Consider the following 21,504-nt stretch of genomic DNA (forward strand, 5'->3'; position numbering starts at 1 on the left):
TTGTGTTTGTGAGGCTCATATATATGGCTCCAGATCAAAAAGTTCCCAATAAGACACAAAATTGAGATCAAATATAAAAGTAATAAATAAAATACACATTAAAAGGATTATAGCACACAGCAAGCAGTGTGTATGCATTCAAAGTATAGAAAAACTAACCAAACCCTCTGTTCAGACACACACACACACTCATATACTGTAAACATCTCATCCTCACTACAGCAGGATGTATGTTAAAACTCAAACACACGAGCAGACAACCCACAAGCGGTAGCGTTTGCTTGCGGTGTTAGTTTGAAGTAAACAGTGCGAGTGTTTGTGTAATCACTGTGAAAAGTTTGTCTCCATGAGATAAAGGAGTTCAGACAGAAGGAGGGAATCTGATCAGCAAACATTTTGGACGAGGACAAATCGAACAAGGCCCATTAGTCAGATCAAACATGTAGGAGGTCCAACAGGGTTCACACACATGGCTTTGTATGGGACAGCTGTTATGAGGGTTGGCTAGGAGTTAAATGACACAAACAAAGACAGGGAGATGGAGAAGAGGGGGTTCAAGCCTCAGTTAAAGTCTCTGACTCCTCATTCATGACTGACATAAAAAAAATGTACTTCTGTCTCCACACACACAGATCACACTGTCAGATACACTGTACACAGAGCCATCCCAGCCGACTGGGCTAGGGGAGAAGAGATTAATTAACATTTTTATGTAAATGAGGCGTTTGTGTCTAATTATTTCTGTTATTCCAGCAGCAGCAGCAGTAGCAGGCTTTGATGTGCCAGCGGTGGATTTAAATAGAGGGAGATTTCCATCACATCCTCCCTCTGCGTCACAGTCAGGCAGGAGACAGAGACAGCAGAGATTACACACTCTGCTGGGACACACAGACACACCGTCTCCTCTTGCGCACACACACACACACATACACGCACACACACACATGGTTATTTTACCTCAGAGAAAAAGTCTTTATGCATTTGTGTGTATTTGCTGCCAGTGTTCACACTCACACAAGCGTTCACATGCTCACAAACCCACACTCACCCCCCTCACACCTCCCAGCTGAGGCAGTCAAGTGTTGGAGATGTGGACCCCTTAATTGGCAGAGCATTCATCAGTGTGTTATCTATCTGATGGGGAGAGGGTCTCCATGGCCTGTTTGGTGCTAGTTTATGAGCTGATATTAAAGGCTGTTAAAGTACATAAAGGGGATAAACTTTTACAACCTGAACTTATAGGCAGAAACACAGACAGCATCATAAAGGGCCAATGTACACTCTGCACACACTGCACGGCCAGGTCAAAGAGTCTACAGTAACTCTGGAATTACTGTGGAGACTCTCGTAGGGTCTGCTTTGTTTAAACAAAAACAAACTTTCAAAGGGAAAAAAAAAGAAATTAGAAATAAAAGCTCATTTCAGGCTATTCTACTGATCAACAGTTAGCGGTGGTGTAAAGAAGTCGAGTAACACGCTTTCAAAAGCCGTAAACATGAATGAACACATTCATGTTTAAAATATTCAAAAAAGAGCAGGTGTTCAACACACAATGTCTTTTCGTAACACTAAAAACACTAAATGTAAACTTTTGTTTGTTTAAAAGAAAAGAATCTTTAGATCTATAACTAATGTGACATCTGACATTTCATTCAAAGACATGATGTGGATAAAAAAGAAATTAAAGTTCAACATTTCAAAAACATTCTGAGACGTTGTGACTATTAAAGTCAACCAGGATTTATTTTTTTTACATTATGACTGTTGGTCACAATAACATTTTACTCACTTTTGTTGTAGAGATTTGGTAAAGGTACTTTCAAAAGTTCTCAGAGGACTAGTTTTTAATTATTGTGATGATTTCCAATGTTTGTTTTTTTAAAGTTTTTTGAAAAGCTGTAGGAGTGTACTCTGTGACTGGTTTTCCCAAATCTCCAAAACATAGCTGAGAAATGTTTCACTAACGATGATAAAAATAAAAAATATGATGAAAAACACCCAGTGTTCTTTGCAGACTGGAAGTTTCCTTTAAATCACAGGTAGAAATTTGATGAAACCTACTTCACTGAAAGGGTAAAACAGTTGTTTCACTTTCTTTCTTATCTATCTAATCTCTTTCATCCCAACTGGGTCTTAGCCAGGAAGGTGATGTGTCAGGAGAGCAGAGGAAACTTGGTGTGTGGAGACACCCAACTATATGGTCTGGCTTGTGCAGAAGTATGGAGAAGACTGATGGGAGGACTGCTGACAAAGAGAAAAAGAAAGGCAGACATAAAGAGGAAGAAAAAGTGTCTGAAAAGGGGAGAGGGGCTGTAACTGTGGGAGAAAACACATCTAAGAAGTGTGTACAAACAGGGATCAGAGAGGCAGAGAAATGAGGGTTATTCCTGAAGGGGCTTTTGGGTCTGATCCTACAAGTGTTCCCTCCACGCCCGCTGTAATAATGTGAAGGCTTGAAACAAACGTTGTGAAAACACCATGACACTATATCCTGTCACTCCGAGCCCGAGGGAGCCAAAAAATACCAGGTATCCCTCTCTTTCATAACTCCTGACACCTAACACTGCTTGGTCTCTTCCTGAGCTCTCCCAGCTTACAGTCATCCTTATATCACTGTCAGGTAATACACACTCAAAATACACACAGACACATGTATTGTACATGCCCTAACAGGTACTCCGCACACACATTTCCTGCATGTACCTGCGTGTGCATTGCCATGAGTTTCAAACACGTTTTAAAGATATTACTTCTATTCACATCATCCGTGCAACGTTGGGGAAGTTATATTGTCCGTTGACTCCACAGATAAGCGCCTCACTTCAATTACATGTAGTGAACCCAGCAGGGCTCTAATCTGCATGTTAGTATAAGGATAACTAGCTTTCTCTCTCTGTGTCCAATCTCCCCCCTTTTCTTTTCTGTCTGACACCTCATGTACTGCTGATAGGGATCACTGAGTGTATTATCACAGAGAGTATGGGCTGTGCTTTCAAACTGGGGAGTATTACTGGCTGTCTGTGCACATGTGGGTGCATGTCATAAGCAGGTGTGTTTGCAGGGTTAATAAACAGACTATTGCGTTCTTTAAAAAAAAAAAGATCTCGTGACTATCAGTTCCCTTTGGTGTTGGCTTAGTGGACACACAACAAAAGGTTAAACGCCCTTCAATTCTTTATAGCACCGTGCAGTCATAAGTTATTTGGGGGGAGAAGGGGAGGGTCTGTCTTGTTAAAGGCCTTTGCAGTGAAATATCTACAGAGATTATGTGGGCTTTTCTTGATATCATGCAGAGAGATTACAAACGGGGCGAAGCATCACAAATAGTGTCTCATGAGAATATTACAGATACAAATCCGGATGTGTCAAGATTTCTTCACGGTGCTCTCTCTGGAGTGACTAACTGCTCATTATGTTATATGTTCAGCTTTTCTGAATGGTCCATTTTCCATTTCCAGTGCTGAAGTCTGCTCATAGAGGCCATTGATCCAAAGACAAGCTGCCTTGACTGATTGCTGGGAGGAAACGCTGGCATTATGGGCATCTCTGTATGTGTATGTGTGTGTGTGTGTGTGTTTGTGTGTGTGTGAGTGAGTGAGAGAGAGCGAGTGTGTGTGTGTGCGCGAGTGTAGGAGGAGGCAAAGCGGGTATTAGTCTGATGAAGTCATACAGGAAATCAATGTCGTATTGAAAGGAGAAAAATGCCCTGCCCAAGGGTGGTTGCACACGGGTCTGCACACAAACACACGTACACGCTTAACAATGAGACAAAGTGTGATGTGCTATGAGCAAAAAAAGACAAAAGGCTTGATACTGAAAAATGAGTTGGTGATATGTCAAGTTCAAGTACAATGCTAATGAGAGAGAAAAGCAAGAACAGGCTGTCGAGGCTTTCAGGTACACCCACAAGTGTCCTGCCTTATATCTACAGTTTTGTCGGTTATAAGTTGTCTCTCAACGTTGACACTTTAGTAAGTGTGCCAGTAAAGATCAGACTATAGGTTTCTATATGAAAATTGCCTTCTGTATTTTAAAAGAAACAGAGTACAGGGCAGACTCCAAAAGAGCAAGTGTTTAATAATGTATGGCGCCCAGAGACAGAGCCCTATATGGATGGAGATGGACTGGGTGACTGAATTGTCAAGACACGCACAGATCTGTGCACACACACACACACACTCAAACCATCTTGTTCACAATAACATACACACATAAACATACACAACAGTCCATCTTAGCCGTGCTTCTCTTGATCTCCACTCCGACCACATCAATTGTTAATAAAGCCAGGGCCCAGGCTGATTACTAAAGATTATTCCACTGTTTATTCTGATCAATACAGCATTTCTATTCCTGCAGGTCCTCATGGAGATGTTTGAAGGAGCTGGCAAAGGAGGGAAGCAAAGACAGAAAGACAGTGAGAGAAAGAGGTGGGTCTATATCTTAATGACTTTAGTCGCAGCGGTGTCTCCAGTGCCTGCTGGAGCTCGGCGCTCAGAGGGGAAGTTAGGTAGATCTTAGCCTTGGGCTACATCTCACGATCCCTACCAGCAACTTCAAGACTCGGGGCCTAGCTTAGTCTGGAGTGGATATTAATTTCACTGACCAAGTGGCAGACAGGGGTGCTGCATAAGACCATCAGTCACCAGCCCTAAGCTACTCAGCGGCTATTACTATGGTAATCTATACCCCAGGCGTGTGTGTGTGCGTATACTTGAGAATGCACACGTTTTGTGTATACGTGTGCAAGAGGGAGGGAGACAAAGACAACAGAGAGGGATCAAGCGACTACTGTAAGCGTGTATCAACACTCATTAACAGAGACATACAATTACGTAGTCCCACACTTGTGTTTCTGTTCAACCGGCATATGATGTTCACAGAGTAATTAATCATAAAAGGCGGAGAGGGGGAGGAGATGAGGAAAGAGGAAGGGGGTGGGGTGGAGTGGAGGGTGGAACAACATTATGAGTCTGGGTAATTGTCTAATTTTCCTTCAGAGAGAGCCCAACGAGGAATTAGAAAACAAACCGCTAGTGCAGTCGCTCACTTCCACCGGTAAAAGATGAAGAAGACTATCGAAGCACCTATCATTGACAAGACGTTGAAGAAATAACAGAAAAACGTCAACACGTTTGTTGAAAAGTTCTCCGATTTGTAACTCGTGACCAGATGTTTTAACTCACTGAAAAGGGCACAGACTGTTTGTGACTCCCTGAATGGAATAACAAGAAAGCAGAATAATGAGATGTCCTGCTTGACATAACACCTGAGAGAGATGTGTGTACAAGTGTATCATTGTTTTGTTGGTGATAAAAAAAAAAGAAGAAAAAAAGAAAAGAAAAAACCTTCAGCAAATTCACTCAAGCAAAGCTGATTGAGAGATGAATACACCTCCTGTGTGTGTGAGTGCGCACCAGGGGTACATTTTGCACAAACATACAGATGTGTATAGATGCACACACCAGCTGTCATACAGATGCAAACACAAACACTCAAACAATGCAAATGCACATTTGCAGTTTGTTTCAGATTTTGTGTAGCTTTAAGAGACAACAGCAGGAAAAAGAAATTATTATGACGTCAATCAAACGTGTTGCTACTAAATCCATTATTACTGAAAAAAAATATACAAGGCTGAAGAGAGGATGGGCCCAAAGTGACAAACAGACAGACACTAACTTGTTAGCCTTCCGGTCACCCATACCCAGTTCTGCTAACGGTAGCACTTTACTTTAAAGCTCTTTTTTCAGCAGGATAAAATAACAAGGTAAAAGTGTGAAAACAACTTAAAGTTACCTGCACTTCAGTAAAAGCTGTTTCTCCCTCCAAAATTAATTGCTTCTTACCGGGGACATTGAGTGCACATGACAGTGAAAGTCAAAGAGGTAGGAAGGCATCGCCTCGGTCCTCCTTTGTTCGGTAAATGACTAAATATTTAATGTTCCGGGGCTCTTAAGATTAAAGGTAACATGTTGTCAGTAATAGTGGAGCTACTTCAAAGGATGTAAATTATGCATTTCTTCCTTTAGCAGAGAAATCAAAGCAGGTAATGAAGATTAAAGTTTGTGGACCTCCATTCTCTCTCTGGTTGAGGAGAAAGGAGGAGAGGAGACGAAGAGAGAGGGAAGAGGACCTGTGTTAGGAAGGTTAATCTATTCGGAGCGTGGGTTATCTGATTAAAGAATCATTGTGTTCATTTAATCTGTTCCAGTGAAGCTGGTGTATGGGGCTGGGAGATAGTGGTGGGTGCAGGAGCCTAACCACCACTGTCAAGAGGCGCTGAAGCCAACCAAAAGGACAATCACAAAAGTGCTTGACTTTGGGGAGACGCGCTCAAACCAGCACCAAGTTCACATGTGTTTGAAGTAGACAGGTGGGAAATTATGAGTGTAAAAATAAGAGACAGGAGGATGAATTAAAGAGCTTCCAGTCACAACAGCACCCATAGTGCAGGCATTAAACTTCTTCCAAAACATGACATTTGACACAGTCTCACTCCTGTTCTCTTTTAACCTTTTCCCTCCTTCTGATGTATTTGTGTACAGATGGAGATTACAATGTTTTTATCAGTCCTGGACATTTTTTTTTGTCTGCAAAGAGCCGTGCTTACGACTCCCCCTCTGGGCTATATTTTACTCCCATCCGCCTGTCTAAGACACCAGTTAGAGCACAATCCCACTGGCCACCAGAAGGAGTTGACATTTAGAAAAACAGGGATTTTTTTTTTTTTTGTTCTCTAACAGTCTGCGCTCCTCTATGAGAAATGAGGAAAAAGACAGGAGGCGCTAAAACTGGAAGAGAGGCGCTTAGCCCCGTCGTCACAGCCATCCGCTCTGCGCCAACTATCATTTAGGCTATCCCACAATGCACCTCCCACAGGCTCCAACAGAGGAGTCAGGCCCATTAGCCTAGCGACGAGAGCGCTAATCGTCACATTCCATTACAGTCGATGGCAGCGTGGTGATTCTAATGCCCATTTGGAAGAAGTCACACAAGGGCCGATGTTGCAAAAGGGGGGACACAAACGGGAGTGACTTTGAGGTGACAGAGGCTTCTCAAGAGGAAAATTATTATTGTGTGTTTGTGGTGTAATTCATCATGATTTGGGCTCACTTTTGGATCATTATCAACATTTCCTCTCACACCCCCCCGCCCCGATCCCCATGAGCACAGCTACAACCCTCTACAGGGTCTGAGACAGTGTCGAGAGGCACAAATGCAAAGTGAACAAAGCCCAGCGTTATTCTATTGGAATCAGATTCCTCTTTAACTGAACATAGACTTATCGATCAGCGCGAAACTACACAAGAGCAGCTTCCAAATGAAGGGAGGTGTGAGAGAGAGAGGAGCAAGGCAGAGAGACAGAGGGAAAGAGTGTGAGAGAGAGAGAGGAAGGGGTAAATAACATCTTCATCTCCTCTCGCGTCTGCAGCAGCCAGTCAGTCAGGCATCATTAATCCAGCGAGGAGCCTCATCCGTTGTGTATTGGTTCATTTTACAACACTATAGTACTGTCTAAATATTGACAGAGCGCTGTTGTCTGGGCTATTGACTGTCATCAGAATGCCCCCCCTTCAGAGTCGAGTGTAAAAGGGAACTGTGAGGATCTGATGTGTGTGTGTGTGTGCATGTGTGTGGGACAGAGAGTCAGAGCGCTCGTCTGCGCAGAGTGCTGCCTTCACCTGGGCAGCCCATGTAACAGCACAGGTGAGTGGCCACAAGAAAGCGCACTCAGCGCATGCTCGTGCAAAACTTAAGACACATGCATGTATTGTCAACAAACACACACAAACATACACACTCAATCCCAGGATGCACAAAGGGGGACTGTAGCTTCTCACAACTTGGCTGTCCTCTAAAATTCACTCACCTCAAATGATTTCTATGCAAATAGAGCGGCGGAGAAAAATGCAGCAGCTGAATTAAATCCAAAACACATTTGGTCAAAAATCAATTCCCCTGGTCCTCCGCTCATCCACACAGACAGCCCACTCTCCACTCTCCCTATCCCACAGCACACAGCCCTGGACCGCTGATAAATATTCATTTTTTATATTTACGTTACAGAAAAAAGCTGTGATGGGCAAAATAGGAAAGCATCCCCCACAAAAGGCTTCTGCAAACACACACGCATGCAAGAACACACTCACAGTTTACAAACAATCAGATAACTACTGTGATTCCACACACATGGATCATTTAATGGAGAATAAATAACACTAGATTTACATTATGATTTAACCGTGTAATACTTTAAATAGATTGGATGTAGCGTGTAAAAGCAGCTTTTTGACCTGTGAGCACGCACGCTGCTTTTAAAGTCCTTCTACAGCTTTCCACTCCGTGTGCCAGAACAACCACGACTCTCCTAACAGCACTTGAACATTCTCTCTTTACAAAAAAAGAGATGGTAATTACTTGACAAATCACTGCTTCTTTTAAGTGCCAGATGAAAGACTGTAAATGGGGGGAAATTTGCAGGAAATAAAATAAAATCCTTCTTTTTTTTTCTGTTCTCAGTTAAGTGGCCGGAGAGGGAGAACGGAAGATATTTAATGTTGCTTAAATATGCAGTGTGATTCCACCCGCTGATTAAATTATAGCAGATGAGATCTTCTGTTGGCTGGAAACTTGAAAAAGTCCAGAGCTGTTTAAAAATGCATCAAACATGCTGTTGGATTAGCTCTCTGTCTCTGTCTTTCAGTGTCTCGCTGAAGGGGAGGACGGGGCCGTGCAGAAGGGGGGAGGAGAGGAGAGAAGACCGAATCAACTCTTTCACAAATGAGACTAATGCTGGTGCGTTTGACAGAGAGCAAATATGATAATGAAGAAGTCAAAGCGCACTCAATAATGAAAGGAATGGAAAGGGAATTATTTGAATTAAGTCAAGCCGCTGCAAAATGCGACAAAGCGTCTGCAGATGTGTGTATATTTGTGTGTGTGTGTGAGAGCGTGTAATTAGTGTGTTTGCCAAATGGTCAAAGCGAGAGCCCACTGGGTCCTGTGCTCTGCACTTTTTGCCCTCTTCCTCCACTCCTTCTGCTCTCTCTCTCTCTCTTCCTCTCCAGAGCCAAGATGTGCATATGTTTTGGGCTGCTTTAATTTCTCCGCTCATAATTGGGCTGAACCGCAGGGAGCCCTCATCCACTGGGACAACACTGTAAACATGAGTTTACTTTCTCTCTATCTCTCTCTCTTTCTCTTTCTCTCTCCCTCTCTCTCTTTCTCTTTGGATGGGAGAGATGCTCTCAGTTCATTCTCTCTCTCTCTCTCTCTTACTCACACACACGCACACACACACACACACACACAAGCTGAAAACACAATATAGCGAACTGATCAAACAAATAAACTACCAACCAAGACGACAAGAAAAGGGGCTTTACTCCGACCCTCTATTTCCAGTGATGAACAAAGAAACACAAACCGCTCAGAGCGCTGCTCCCGCTCAGTCAGTGACAGAGAAAATAAATAAATAATTGAGCGCAAGAGAAACTGTTTGAAGAGTCAGAGGCTTCTAGCTCACCACATTGCATCAGAGGGCCAGTAGACATAGAGTACTTTCCTGCAGAGACGGGTAATGAAGGCGGGTGGGAAGTTATTCATAAGAATCTGACCATGTAAGCACTTGTGTAGAGACATGATGTTTAATTTGTAGTTTGAGCAAAAGAAGTTTTCAAGTCCGGCTGCAAATACGGCACAATAATGTCACACTTGAGTGGGCAAACAGGTCAAACCACCTCCATTGTGCTCCTTCGGGAACAGCCAAAATGCAGCGTGGGACTCCAGCACGCCGGGGGTTAACAGATTGAATGAGCTTTGGAGCGGTAATAGGTTGTCCAAAAATGTACCGCTTATCTTATATAGCATACTTCCATAATTTAGATGCTGTTTGCATGTCTGTGTGTGCATGTTTTCGTTTGTTTGTGTATGTGTACTGCATGTGTATTGGTTAGGGCTAAGCAGGGCTGTTGCCTGAGTGTATGTGTGCGTGTTGCTGTCTGCATGTGCACATACTGTATGTGTGCAGGCATGCTCCTGAGTTCAGAGGTAGTGACAGCTTTGACAGCTATACCTGCCAATGGCCAGATCCCGGCGATAACCCCTGCTGTCGCCACAAAGCCGACAGAAAGGCTCCAATTTCCCCCCCAGACACTGGGCCAGTCTGTGGAGGCAGAAGAAGGGGGGGGTAGAGAGACAACCTCCAGCCATTCTCCACAATACACTCTACTCATTCCACCCCACTAACACATGAATGGGGATCCAATTGATTCTTTTTCACCCCAGTCCATTTTCCCACCCGGCCTGACACAGAGAGAGGATTTTGTGCTCATCTGCCCTTCCTTGTGTACTTCATATCGGGGAGAAGACTTATAGAAAGGGAAGGTAAAAAGGGGGGATCTTTATCAGAAAGCGAATTAACGCTCAAAGTGCTCCATTTGGAAGGTATATCAGGCCAATCCATTAAAAGGCCCTTCAGAAAAGAGCCGGCACGGAGGACACCTTGAGAATGAACAGAAGACCTTGCTGAAACAGCACTCTTCACACACAGGAGGAGAGAGTGAGAGAGAGAGCAAGAGTGTGAGAGAAAGAGAGAGAGAGAGAGAGAGAGAGAGAGAGAGAGAGAGAGGGTTTGTGCCACGTGGGGCTGCATAATCACCTGCTAAATAAGGGTTACACTTGTTACCTGAAGAAGACAGAAATTACATCAATAAACTTGCTTAAGAATCCAATTAGTAATTGACAAAATCACTCCTCAAGGCAACACTGTAAAAGAAATTTCATTTAGATTTGTCTCATTATTGTCTATGAGTAAATAACTCCTGTTCCCATTTCCAGCACACAGTCTCTCTATCACACACTGGCCTATGTGCATTTCCTCTCTCTCGCTTTCTCATGCAGACACACACACACACACACACACACACACACACACACACACACACACACCTGCTCCAGCAGTGAGTTCCATTAATCTTCTCCTAGGCCCTGTCCTCTGCGGGCTGACCCAGGTGAGGGAGGGGGAGGCTGGGGTCAGAGGCTAGAGGAGTGCCCCTGTCTGGATGGAGGCCTCATGAACATTAGCCCCTGGCCAGTGGAATGGGGGGCAGTGGATGGACCACCACATACTGACTGCGAGAGGTCAGCGATTAGAAAAAGAAAAGTGATTTCTAAGAGAGTCTAAAGGTAGTAGGCACTAGACAAATGGGCTAATTTAATGTATCTATTAGCAAATTAAAAACATAAAGACCTAATTCAAGGAGAAAAATACAGTAAAGATCACCACAGTTAACAGGATGCAGTCGGAAATGAAGCCAAGGTAGTAAAAGGAATAGAAACACAGTTGATTTTTTGTTCATTAAAACAATGAAACACATTTTCAGAGAATGTAAAATAAAGTGTAATGCCCAATTTATAGTTTCTGCAACCACAAGGGTTTGCGTGATGCAAATTGAATCATGAGACCAGTGTTTGTGCACTAATGTCCAGCTACGTAAACTCTGAATGTGGAAAAAAACACAACTGCATGCACATCTGTTGCCTATGTACGAGTCCATTTTTGGACTTTATCAATGTCTAAAGACTTGTGGAGGCCACCAGTCAGTTAATAATCATATTTGATAGAGAGGTTACAATCAAGCTTCTTCAGGTCATTTAATAATAAAAGTCTAATCTGATATTTATATTTTACTCCATAATACACGCTTAGATTACAGTAAGCCTCTATTAAAATTAGTAAATCTTAACCGCTCTCCATTTAGAGAATATAGTGTGTATCTTCGCTTGTTCTTTGATGGTCTCCTATAATACTTAATATATCATTCCACAGTGCTTTATATCTGGGCATAGGGGAGTTTCAGTGTGGAACATGAATTTAGATGCATTATTCACCCGAGAAATGGTGCCAAAAAGTAAAATATTGTACCAAAGCAATAATTTTTTTATCCTAAGCCTCTGTGCTCATATCATTCATTTTATTGAAACTGATAGCTTATATTTGTGCCACTCCATGCTTCATTTGCTCACAACGCTGTACATTAAAAAAGGTTTTAGTGCTTTAGTTTGTACTCTTATAGCATATCTGATGATTTACAATAGACAAAAAAACAAAAGATGAATCATACTTTGTATTGAAGAGTAATTTAAAGATGTATTGATTGGTCTTGAGTCCTACAGATCAGTTTGGGACACTTCCACCTATTTGTTCATGGTAACAGCATAGTAAGATTCAATAAAAAGAAAAAGTCTGTGTATACAGACACAGTAAATCATCACAAACATTGTAAAATTGAAAAGGTAGAATAGCAACATTCCTCTTATGAGGACAAGATAGACGAGTTTTTGACTCTTACAGATCCAGGTTGTGCCACCGTGCAGATCACCCCAGAGCTGACCTCATCCTTCCTGCTGAAGGGAGAACAGAGACCCGGCCCCAGGAGTGAGTCTACCTTTTTGTGCCTATACGCCCCCCCACCAAATCTACTCTCCAGGGGAAGACCCTGAAACAAGCAGCCCCTCTGTCCAGAGCACCTACCAAGAACAGAGACTCAACTCTTCTCCTGGTATTATCAAACAACTCAATGACCAAGGAGGACACACAAAAGTTACAGAAAGTTAGTGAGCAATGAGAGAGACAGGCAGAGGGAAACGAGCCAGAAGAAAGAACTCGCATTTGTGTTAGCATACATACACAAGGCCACACATACATGGGACTTGGCAGTATAGTTTGGAGAGGATGACTGGTCATCAACAAGTATTTTATTAAACTGAAAAGCCTCTTCTCTCTACACAACAACAACTCTTCTATCATCCTGTAATCTCATATTCACTGCAAGGTGTTAATGATCATAATGACAGCTGATGATGATGACTGCATGAGGTCTGTGTCACTATTTGAGTGTAACATTGTAGCTTAAAGAAGGAAGATTGTCCTTTTAACCCGTGTTGAAACTTAGAAGTAAAAAGTAAGACAATATTCTAAAAAGAGTGCATAAAAGCTTAAAAACTCACGCTCGCCTATTCCTCATTACTACATCCCCTCCCACCTATACCCACAGACTTGAAAGTGTCTGATATGCGAGGCGTGTTGATCCTGTTTATAATGGCGAGTTTCCTGGTGTAAGCTGTTGGTCTCCCCTGGCGTTGGTCTCCCTCTTCTCTCTAGCCCCTCATCTCTAATGCATGAGCCAGCCAGAGAGACCGCGGAGGCCAAAGAACGAGCGAAAGAGAGAGCGAGGGAGCGAGAGCGGACAGAGGGAGAGGCCAACCCTGGCACCGCGGCGCAACACTTTCATATTCTAATAAACCCAACATGAATACACCCATATACAGAAAGGGAAGAAATTGCATTTCTAAAACTCTGTATCAAAGGGCATTCCGCTGAACATCTCTCACACACACAGACACACACACACACACACACACACACACACAGACACACATAAACATGCAGTCCAGCATTTTCCAAACCGGGAAAAAATGGACTAACACAAACATACACACACGCACAGACACAGGGAAGGCTCAGAGGGATTACAGTCTGCTGACGACAGCAGTTGAATACACATACACACACACACACACGCATAAAAACACAGAAAACTTCTTAAGAGAACTTCTGTTTGAGGAAGTTCTAACTGAATGTCAGATGCATGGAAACAGTGCAGACCCGTTGCTCTGATCATATCAATCAATCGCATCGCTAGGAGCATGTGCAAAACAAGTGATAACAGGTAACAGGAAGGGAAAAGAGAGACAAAGAGCTGATCAGAGGGCACAAATTTGCAGCAGAGAGGCAAATATTGTGCAAAACACGTACGCTGAACTCCAACTCAAACCGTTGCCTCATTTCTGGCCTCATCTCCTTTAGAGCAAGCCATTTAATTTCAGGCCGCTGATACCCATCCCTCCTTTCACAAGAGTTAATATCCCATTCTCCCTCCTCCTCTCTGCTGGTGTGTGATGGAGCTTCAGTGACAGCCTGTAATGCAGGCCTGTATGCATTGATTATATGACACCCTCCATTCAGGTGTGCTATTAAAGTTCCCCTCCTCTCTTCCTTTCTGCTCTGCCGGCGGAATAATGTCCAATAATAAGAGGAGCAGGTGACTGGAGCCGAGGCAAGAGCCAGGCTGGCCCCAGACAGAAACACTAGTTCCCTGGGTAGGACTCGATGAAGATACGCCCTCGTTATTCACCCCAGCATCGTAAGCCATGGAGGAAAAGGGTGTGGGGGGGTGCATAATTGCATTTAAATTACATGAAGGGTGCTTTGACTACTCCCTTGTCTGGCTGCCACTCCCCCCTGCATATTTGTACCCATGTAAAATCAACCCATCCCACCTTCTGTAGCTCCCCTCCCCCACTGCTCAGTAAGGACGCCCTCCTGTCCGTGCCACAGATGAGCATACAGCAAAACAGGACACAGAGAATATGCCTTTAATTAGTGCTCAGTAATGAGTGTGTCCCGGTGTGTAAGCACTATGAGGTGGAACAAGAGCTCGATAAGGCAATATATGGCTGCAAACCAGGGGAAAGGTAGGTGAAATTGTAGATGGAAAGGTTGATTACATTCCTTAAAACTCCTAGAAACTCCAAGAAAATATAAAACCATGGTCAAATATAAATCTAAAACTAAATATAATATAATATAATATAATATAATATAATATAATATAATATAATAGAATATAATATAATATAATATATTTATGAAAAGTTGTGCATTAGGATAAAAGATGCATTAAACTCTAAACTAGACACAATTACAACAACAAAAACAAAAGGTGCAAACACGAACAGCTGCCCTGAACAACAGGGTCAGTGGCATTTCACAGCAGCCTCAACTCAAAATGGAAACTCTGATTGGGTAAGCGTAACCTTACAGCCAATCAGAGAGAAGCCAGGCTTGTGTTGGTAGCTCAGTAAACCAGGCAGACCTGCACAGGAGACAGAACCAGCACATACCCACCATAAATAGAACAAAGTACCCAGCAGAGGTTGTGACAATTATGACACAAAATGTAGCACCAGGTATTTGTGTGTTTATCGAATCAAAAGAATCAATTTAATGAGGTCCTGTAATCTTTTAGTTCAATTCAGTTTTATTTATATAACGCTGAATCTTAAAAGAAATTATCTCATGACACTTTCCATGTAGAGCAGGTCTAGACTGTACTCTTTACACTTAATAATATTATTTACAAAGACCCAACAACTCACACCATGAGCAAGCATTTAGCAACAGTGGCAAGGAAAAACTTTTAAGAAGCAGAACCCGGCTCATTGTGGACGGACCATCTGCCACGACCGGTTGAGTTTAGAGAGGCAAGGACAGAAACAAAGCTGCACAGCAGCAATAATAATCATTCAGAACATAACATGTGATTAGATAACAAGGATGATTAAAACAAATATTTCTACATTTTCAGAACCTGACTGCAAATTTATAGTCTATCCTGTAGGATGGGCTGTAGGTTGGTACACAAACCCATTATAGAAACTAAATCAGGTCATATTCTACCAGCTGTACCAAGCCTCAGACAGACAACATCTTTAAGCCTCACCCACACAGTATTCCTGCTGTATAGCGCAGCAGTCTACCTTCACCATCTCCACCTTCTCTTTCTGTCTTTCTGGGAAGCTCCAGGCCGAGAATAGAGCTCAGAGCTCTTCGGTTTACATAAACCACAATACCTTCTCAGCTTGGAGGGTGGAAGAAAGACACAAGCATCTGTTTTTGTTTGCATTTTATTCCAAAACATAAAATTGAATCAATCTTTTAATACTCTGGATTGTATAAACATGGGAGAGAACTGCTTGAATAAATATCAAGAATGAAAATGGATTTCTCGTCGACGACTATTATCTGTGTGGTTTATTTATGAATACCACAGCTGGTGCCAAAATAGGCAAGACATAAAAAAACAGAGATAATGTCTTTAGCCTTTTTCATTTTCTTCTTTTTAAGTGAAAGAATAAATATTAGGATTTACATCACATTTACATTTTTATCAAAATCACGTTGGGCGCCACTAAACCTGGATGCACCATTTTCATCTGTGGTTGCCAGGACAACTGGGAAAATAACAAGAGCAACATGACACTGACATCTTTAACAGGAAAATCATTAAAAGCAACATGAGGGGCCAGATGATGCTGTCTGTGCCACAGTCAGTCTGTGACTGATAAACACCACACTGGATCCATAAATAGACTAATAGCTCTTTCACTGCTCCCACTACAATGCACTCAGTCGGGACGGTTAGTGGGTGTTTTTTGTAAAAATGATAGATAAAATCCTCTCAATCTCAGGGACTCATAATAGTGGTGTGTGTAACATCAGACACAGTGTGAGATGCAAACATACACACACAAACACAGTGCACACACCTAAACATATCCCAGGGCCATCTATCGCTGGCCACACAAAAACCCACCGACACTTAACTACTTCTCATACACACATATATTCATAAGGTATTATGCAGAATAACAGTTTTATGGATTTTAAATGGCATTCATTTACGAACACTGTGGCTAGCCATCACATGGAAGGGCTATTTTATCCCCTCTTAATGTAGATCAGTCTTCTTGGGTGAGATGCAGAGGGAGGTCCAGGACATTAGGGAAGTTGGATCTGTCTTCAGCCACTGATTAAACACTAGGCTGAGGTGAAGGAGTAGAAAGGGATGGCATCAATTGGGACTGATGCACAAATGCATAATGGAACCATCACATGAATGCTATGCCTCCATTAATATCCTTTGAGTGTGAGGATCCCAGATAACAAGAAGGCTTTTCCGCCCATATTTCTTACCTCAGATTTCTTTTACGAGCGGCACTCCGGTTATTACCGTACACCGCACAGAGTGAAACAAACTTCACACAACCTCACTGAGAACTACAGCAGATTCTCCACAGCCAGGGAGATGACTTTCTATAGTCTGTGCACGCTCCAGTATGTGTGTATGTATGTGTGTGACAGGTTTATAGGAGTCATTTATCCTGCTCAGCGGGCTAGTGTAGTGCGGAATGGTGGCCTGAGTGCCAGGCGTAGCTTATTGTTGTGTAGCCTTTATGGGCTACATTAAGTACAGCTGAGTGAGAGGGAAACATACAGTACAATACCCTGAGCTCACACATGTCATACACACAGAGATTAACTACCTCCCTGGGCCCAGGGCAGGCCTACATCCACTCAGCACAAGACCCTGGCACACTCCCACGATTTGCAGACATGGGTGAAGGCATGTTAGCGTGCAAGAATGCATGTAGACACTGAAACTGACTGCAAAAGTTCAAGGAAACGTTAAGGTTCTGTGGTGTATTCGGTGGTGATGCAGTTGAAGATGTAGCATCTGAAGAAATGAACAAAGGCTGATGCCTTGACTCAATACTTGATCTGCTTAAGATCACAGAGGCTGATTTCACTGTAAAGTAGACGAGGCAGCGGTTAGAAGCACCACAATCCAGATGGTGAGCGATCAGAGCGGGTCATTAAAAAAAAAGGCCCTCTCTCCACTCCTCTGATCAATCTGAGCAATAACAACAACATGGATTACACATCGCCACTGGACTGCCCATTATTGGTTTCATTAATAATAATAATAATTTTAAAAAAAGGCATGAATATGTTGCTCACACACACGAACAAAAACACACACGTTTTCACAGACACACTGGCACAGACAGGTCCAACAGTCAGGTCCAGCAGTTTTGAAAAGCAGTTTTATTCTCTCACTTACCCACTCATAACACCCCCCGCCCCTCCACCTGCGTGTCTGCTTTTTTGAAAGCTTCATAAGCGTCGCCTCTTCAACTGTGTTCCACAGTGTAAAAATAGAGGCCATTATATTGCCTAATGCCTACCTGCCAGCCCTCTATGCTCCCTCCTGTACAGGAAGGCTTTTACATGATGAGGTGGCTGACATGTTCCACACAAACCATCCATTACCATATGTACACTGGATGAGACTCAGCCTGCGCAACTTATACTAATGCATGTTTGGTATGCCCTGTGGGGGTGGGAGACATGCACGCGCGCGCACACACAGATATAACACGCTTGAACAAAGAGATGCGCAAACTCTCTCCCATACAAATATAATGGCAGCACTGTGATATGCCACTTGTATTAACAGCAGGATGCTTTTAAAGTAAATAAAAACATTATAGCTGGCTCTCTGAGTGAGGCTAGGTCCTGCTTCTCAGATGTGTGTGTGTGTTTGTCTATATGTGTTTGCGTGTGCCTAGAAGAGGGGGGCAATCCTCTGCACTGGGAAGGCGGTTCCTCCTCTAATTGCCCCTCTAGGTGCCTGTGTGCTGGAGAGCTGAACTGAGGGTAAACACAGATCTAGAGATGATTAATAGCCAGAGGTCAGGGCAGAGCACAAACAGGCAGAGAGGCTGAGACCTCACTCCAGCCCTACCCCGGCCATCCAAAATCTACACACAAAAACACACACACTGCACGCCGGGAAAGTCTATTTTTTTGACAGCAGGTCACTACATGTGTTCACACTCACACATAAAAATCCAAAAAGATATATCCACACCGGATTCCTCTTAGCTGCAGAGGTTGGAGATAAACGAAGGGAGACTGAGCAGGTCAGTCAAGGGTGAGGGTGAAAGGTAAAGTTGAAGGGTGAAGGGGAAAGGTGAGGGTCACGGTGTCGGGCCCACAGCAGAAGTCCTTAACAAGCTGTGATCAATACATGACCAGGAAAGCCTGAGCTCCTGTTTCTCCTGCATCGCTCTGCAGCTGTAGGTGGTCTCCCAAAGATTTTACACTGTAGCAGAGAACGACGCACACCCTGTTTCTATTACCTGCCCACTTTGTCTTCTCTGTCCCCTGACAAACACACACACACACACACACACACACAGTTCTCTCCCGTACAGTACGTCCCGTGCACACATTTCTATCTCTCGCACCAATCTGCACACAACAGACACACACACACAGCACATCCCCAGCTGAATGGAGTCAGGTTGGGCGGCCCTTCATTTTTCATGCAAACGGTAATTTAGTGAGACTGCCTATTGATTGAGCGCCGCTTGTCTCCCAAACAATGCCACTTCAATCAGCGGCCTGCGGGGGGAGGAGGGGGCCGGGGGAGAGGGAGGAGATGGAGGGGAGGAGGTGGGGGGAGGAGGGAGGGCTGCCGATAGCTGCAGTGACTGATTTAAGAGATGGATAAAAAGCAGATACGTCCCCCGCCCCTGTACTGATTAATGACAGTGGCCAGAGCAGCCCTGGACTATGCATCATGATTTAACCACCAGCCCCTCATCTAAAGATTAGCGTGCATGTACGCACACACTGTAAAGGCACCCACACACACAGTGTGTACTGTACCACACAGAGAGACAAGACATGGAAGGTGTGAAGGGAAGAAAGGGAAGTGAACCAGCAAGAAAGACAAGTGAAAGGATAATGGGACCACAAGGAGATACTGTATGAATGTGTGGAGCTGGGTTCACTGGCAGAAATGTGCTTTTCAAAAACTGAACAGTCTAGGACATAAGTGGAGACAAATAAGGAGACAGATATGTCCAGCAGAGTCAAATAACGTCACACACTCGCGTCACTGGGAGTGAGTTTGTGTTTACACGGTAATTTTCTTACCAGTCATGTGGTTAATTGTGTGCACCGTCAGCTGGACATGGAAGAGAGTTCAGGGAGGAGAGTGCAGGTGTATGGAGATGTGTTACAAAGACAGCACTTAAAATCCAGCTATTAAAGCAGTGAAAACAGGCTGAAGTGTTAGGCTGCAACTGACGATAAATCTTATTATTGACTAAAGTGCAGTTTATTTCCTCAATGGAATTGACTGATCTATACAATGTCAGAAAATTGTGAAAAATGTTTTTTAAGAATCCAAGGTCAAGTCTTTCAAAGTCTTGTTTTGTCCAACGAAGAGTTGAAATCAAAAGCAGAATGTTTTTCACCTCATGGCAACATATAAAAACCTAGAGAAGAGAAGAACAGCACAACATAATAAAAGAGAAACGATGGTAGAAACTCTGAACTAATCTAAAAAAAACAACAACTGAGTAAGGAGGAAGGGAAAATACTGAGAATTCTGTGAGCTTTAACATCTCTCTTATTCTACAATGACTCTATTCAATCGTTGACATTAAAGGATTCAAAATGTTCTGAGAATGTTTCTTCTGTCATCTTGCACCTCAACAGAGCCCAGCTACAGTCCAATCAGTCCCAGTGTTTCCAGTCCCGTCACTGCTAGTCTGGTCTAATACAACCTGGACAAACCAGACAGACCAGAGTGTAATGTCACAGTTTGTGCTCAAGTGCAATCAACCCAGAGCACGATGTAAAGTTGTGCAAAGGAAAACACTGACTCTGGTCCATTAGTTGTGTTGGAAGATGAGGAGGAGGATTGGAGCCCCTCCCCGCGGCTGCTAAAATATTCATCAGACTCCCCGAGAGCATGTCTGCTAATAGTTACACATGGAGCAGGAGAAAGAAGTGAGAAGGAGGAGGAGAGGAGAGGAGAGGAGAGGGGTGGGAGTGAGGCAAGAGGAGGAGAAATTGGGGAGATGAGCGATGCTCCCTGTGTGCATGTCAGCTAATAGTCAAACATGAAGCGCTACGAGGGAGGGGGGGAAAAAAACAGGAGAAGAAAGAGAGGGAAGTGAGGGAAGTGAGGAGTGGGGTTGTTTAAATAGTCTGTAGCTGAAATCACAGGGGACGGACCATGTAAAAAAAGGAGAAGTGAGGAGGAGAGAGAGAGAGACAGACAGAAGGAGGAAAGGGAGAGAAAGATTGAGAGGGAGTAATCACTCCTTTTCCTCCCCTGCCATCACTCGCCCCTCTGAGCTGCATTCCAGATTGATTAAAAGCCCCTCTTGTAATTGTCAGATCTTGTAGGAACCATCTCTGTGTTTGAGTGTGTGTGTGTGTGAGAAAGAAGAGGGGTGGGGGGGTGGAGGGGGGGTGTCATCTGTGTGAGCAGGACAGAAGAGAAACCCAATTTCAATCACGTCAACCAGTGTAACAATAGTCACTTCAATAGCCACCGGTCGCTACCACATCAATCAGAACTCCCACTCAACTAAAGAAATATTGTTGATGTTGTTTTGTCTTTACAAACAGCAGCACAGGTAGCCCAGCTCTATCTTTGTATCCTACTGAAAGGGGAAAAAAAATACATGTGCATAAACACTCACTCACACACACGCAGTCATTTCTCCAGTCATTAAAATGAGAAACGGCCGTTGGTGTAGAAGCTGTTGAAATACCATTAAGAAATGGAGACAAATGCAGTGGATCCCAGCCTGCTATGGCAACCTTACTACAGTAAATCAGACAGTGACGAATATTACCGAGACCACGCTGCATGCATATGTACACACAGTTACTCACGTAGACAAAAGACACATGCACACACTCATCCGCGCACAAAACTGTGCAAACAATCTGCGAGGCACCTTCCAAAAAAGCTCCTTCTGTGGATTAATGAGTAATTATCCTAATTA

At 43.4% G+C, this 21,504-nt stretch overlaps 1 protein-coding gene across 2 annotated transcripts in view; it reads right to left on the minus strand.

Moving 5' to 3' along the window:
• Window positions 1-21,504, minus strand: part of wwox (WW domain containing oxidoreductase) — a 126,555-nt gene that overhangs the window by 44,204 nt on the left and 60,847 nt on the right. Inside the window, exon 9 of one of the 2 annotated variants that reach the window (XM_027272772.1) lies at window positions 15,738-16,671. The exons of the other annotated variant lie outside the window; for it this stretch is intronic. Within the exon in view, the coding sequence (XP_027128573.1) occupies window positions 16,660-16,671 (12 nt within the window). The 3' untranslated portion in view covers window positions 15,738-16,659. Of the gene's footprint in view, window positions 1-15,737; window positions 16,672-21,504 lie in introns of those variants that run through there. 2 annotated transcript variants of the gene reach the window in all.

This window comes from Larimichthys crocea, chromosome XXI (assembly GCF_000972845.2).
Source record: "Larimichthys crocea isolate SSNF chromosome XXI, L_crocea_2.0, whole genome shotgun sequence".
Classification (NCBI taxonomy): Eukaryota; Metazoa; Chordata; class Actinopteri; family Sciaenidae; genus Larimichthys; species Larimichthys crocea.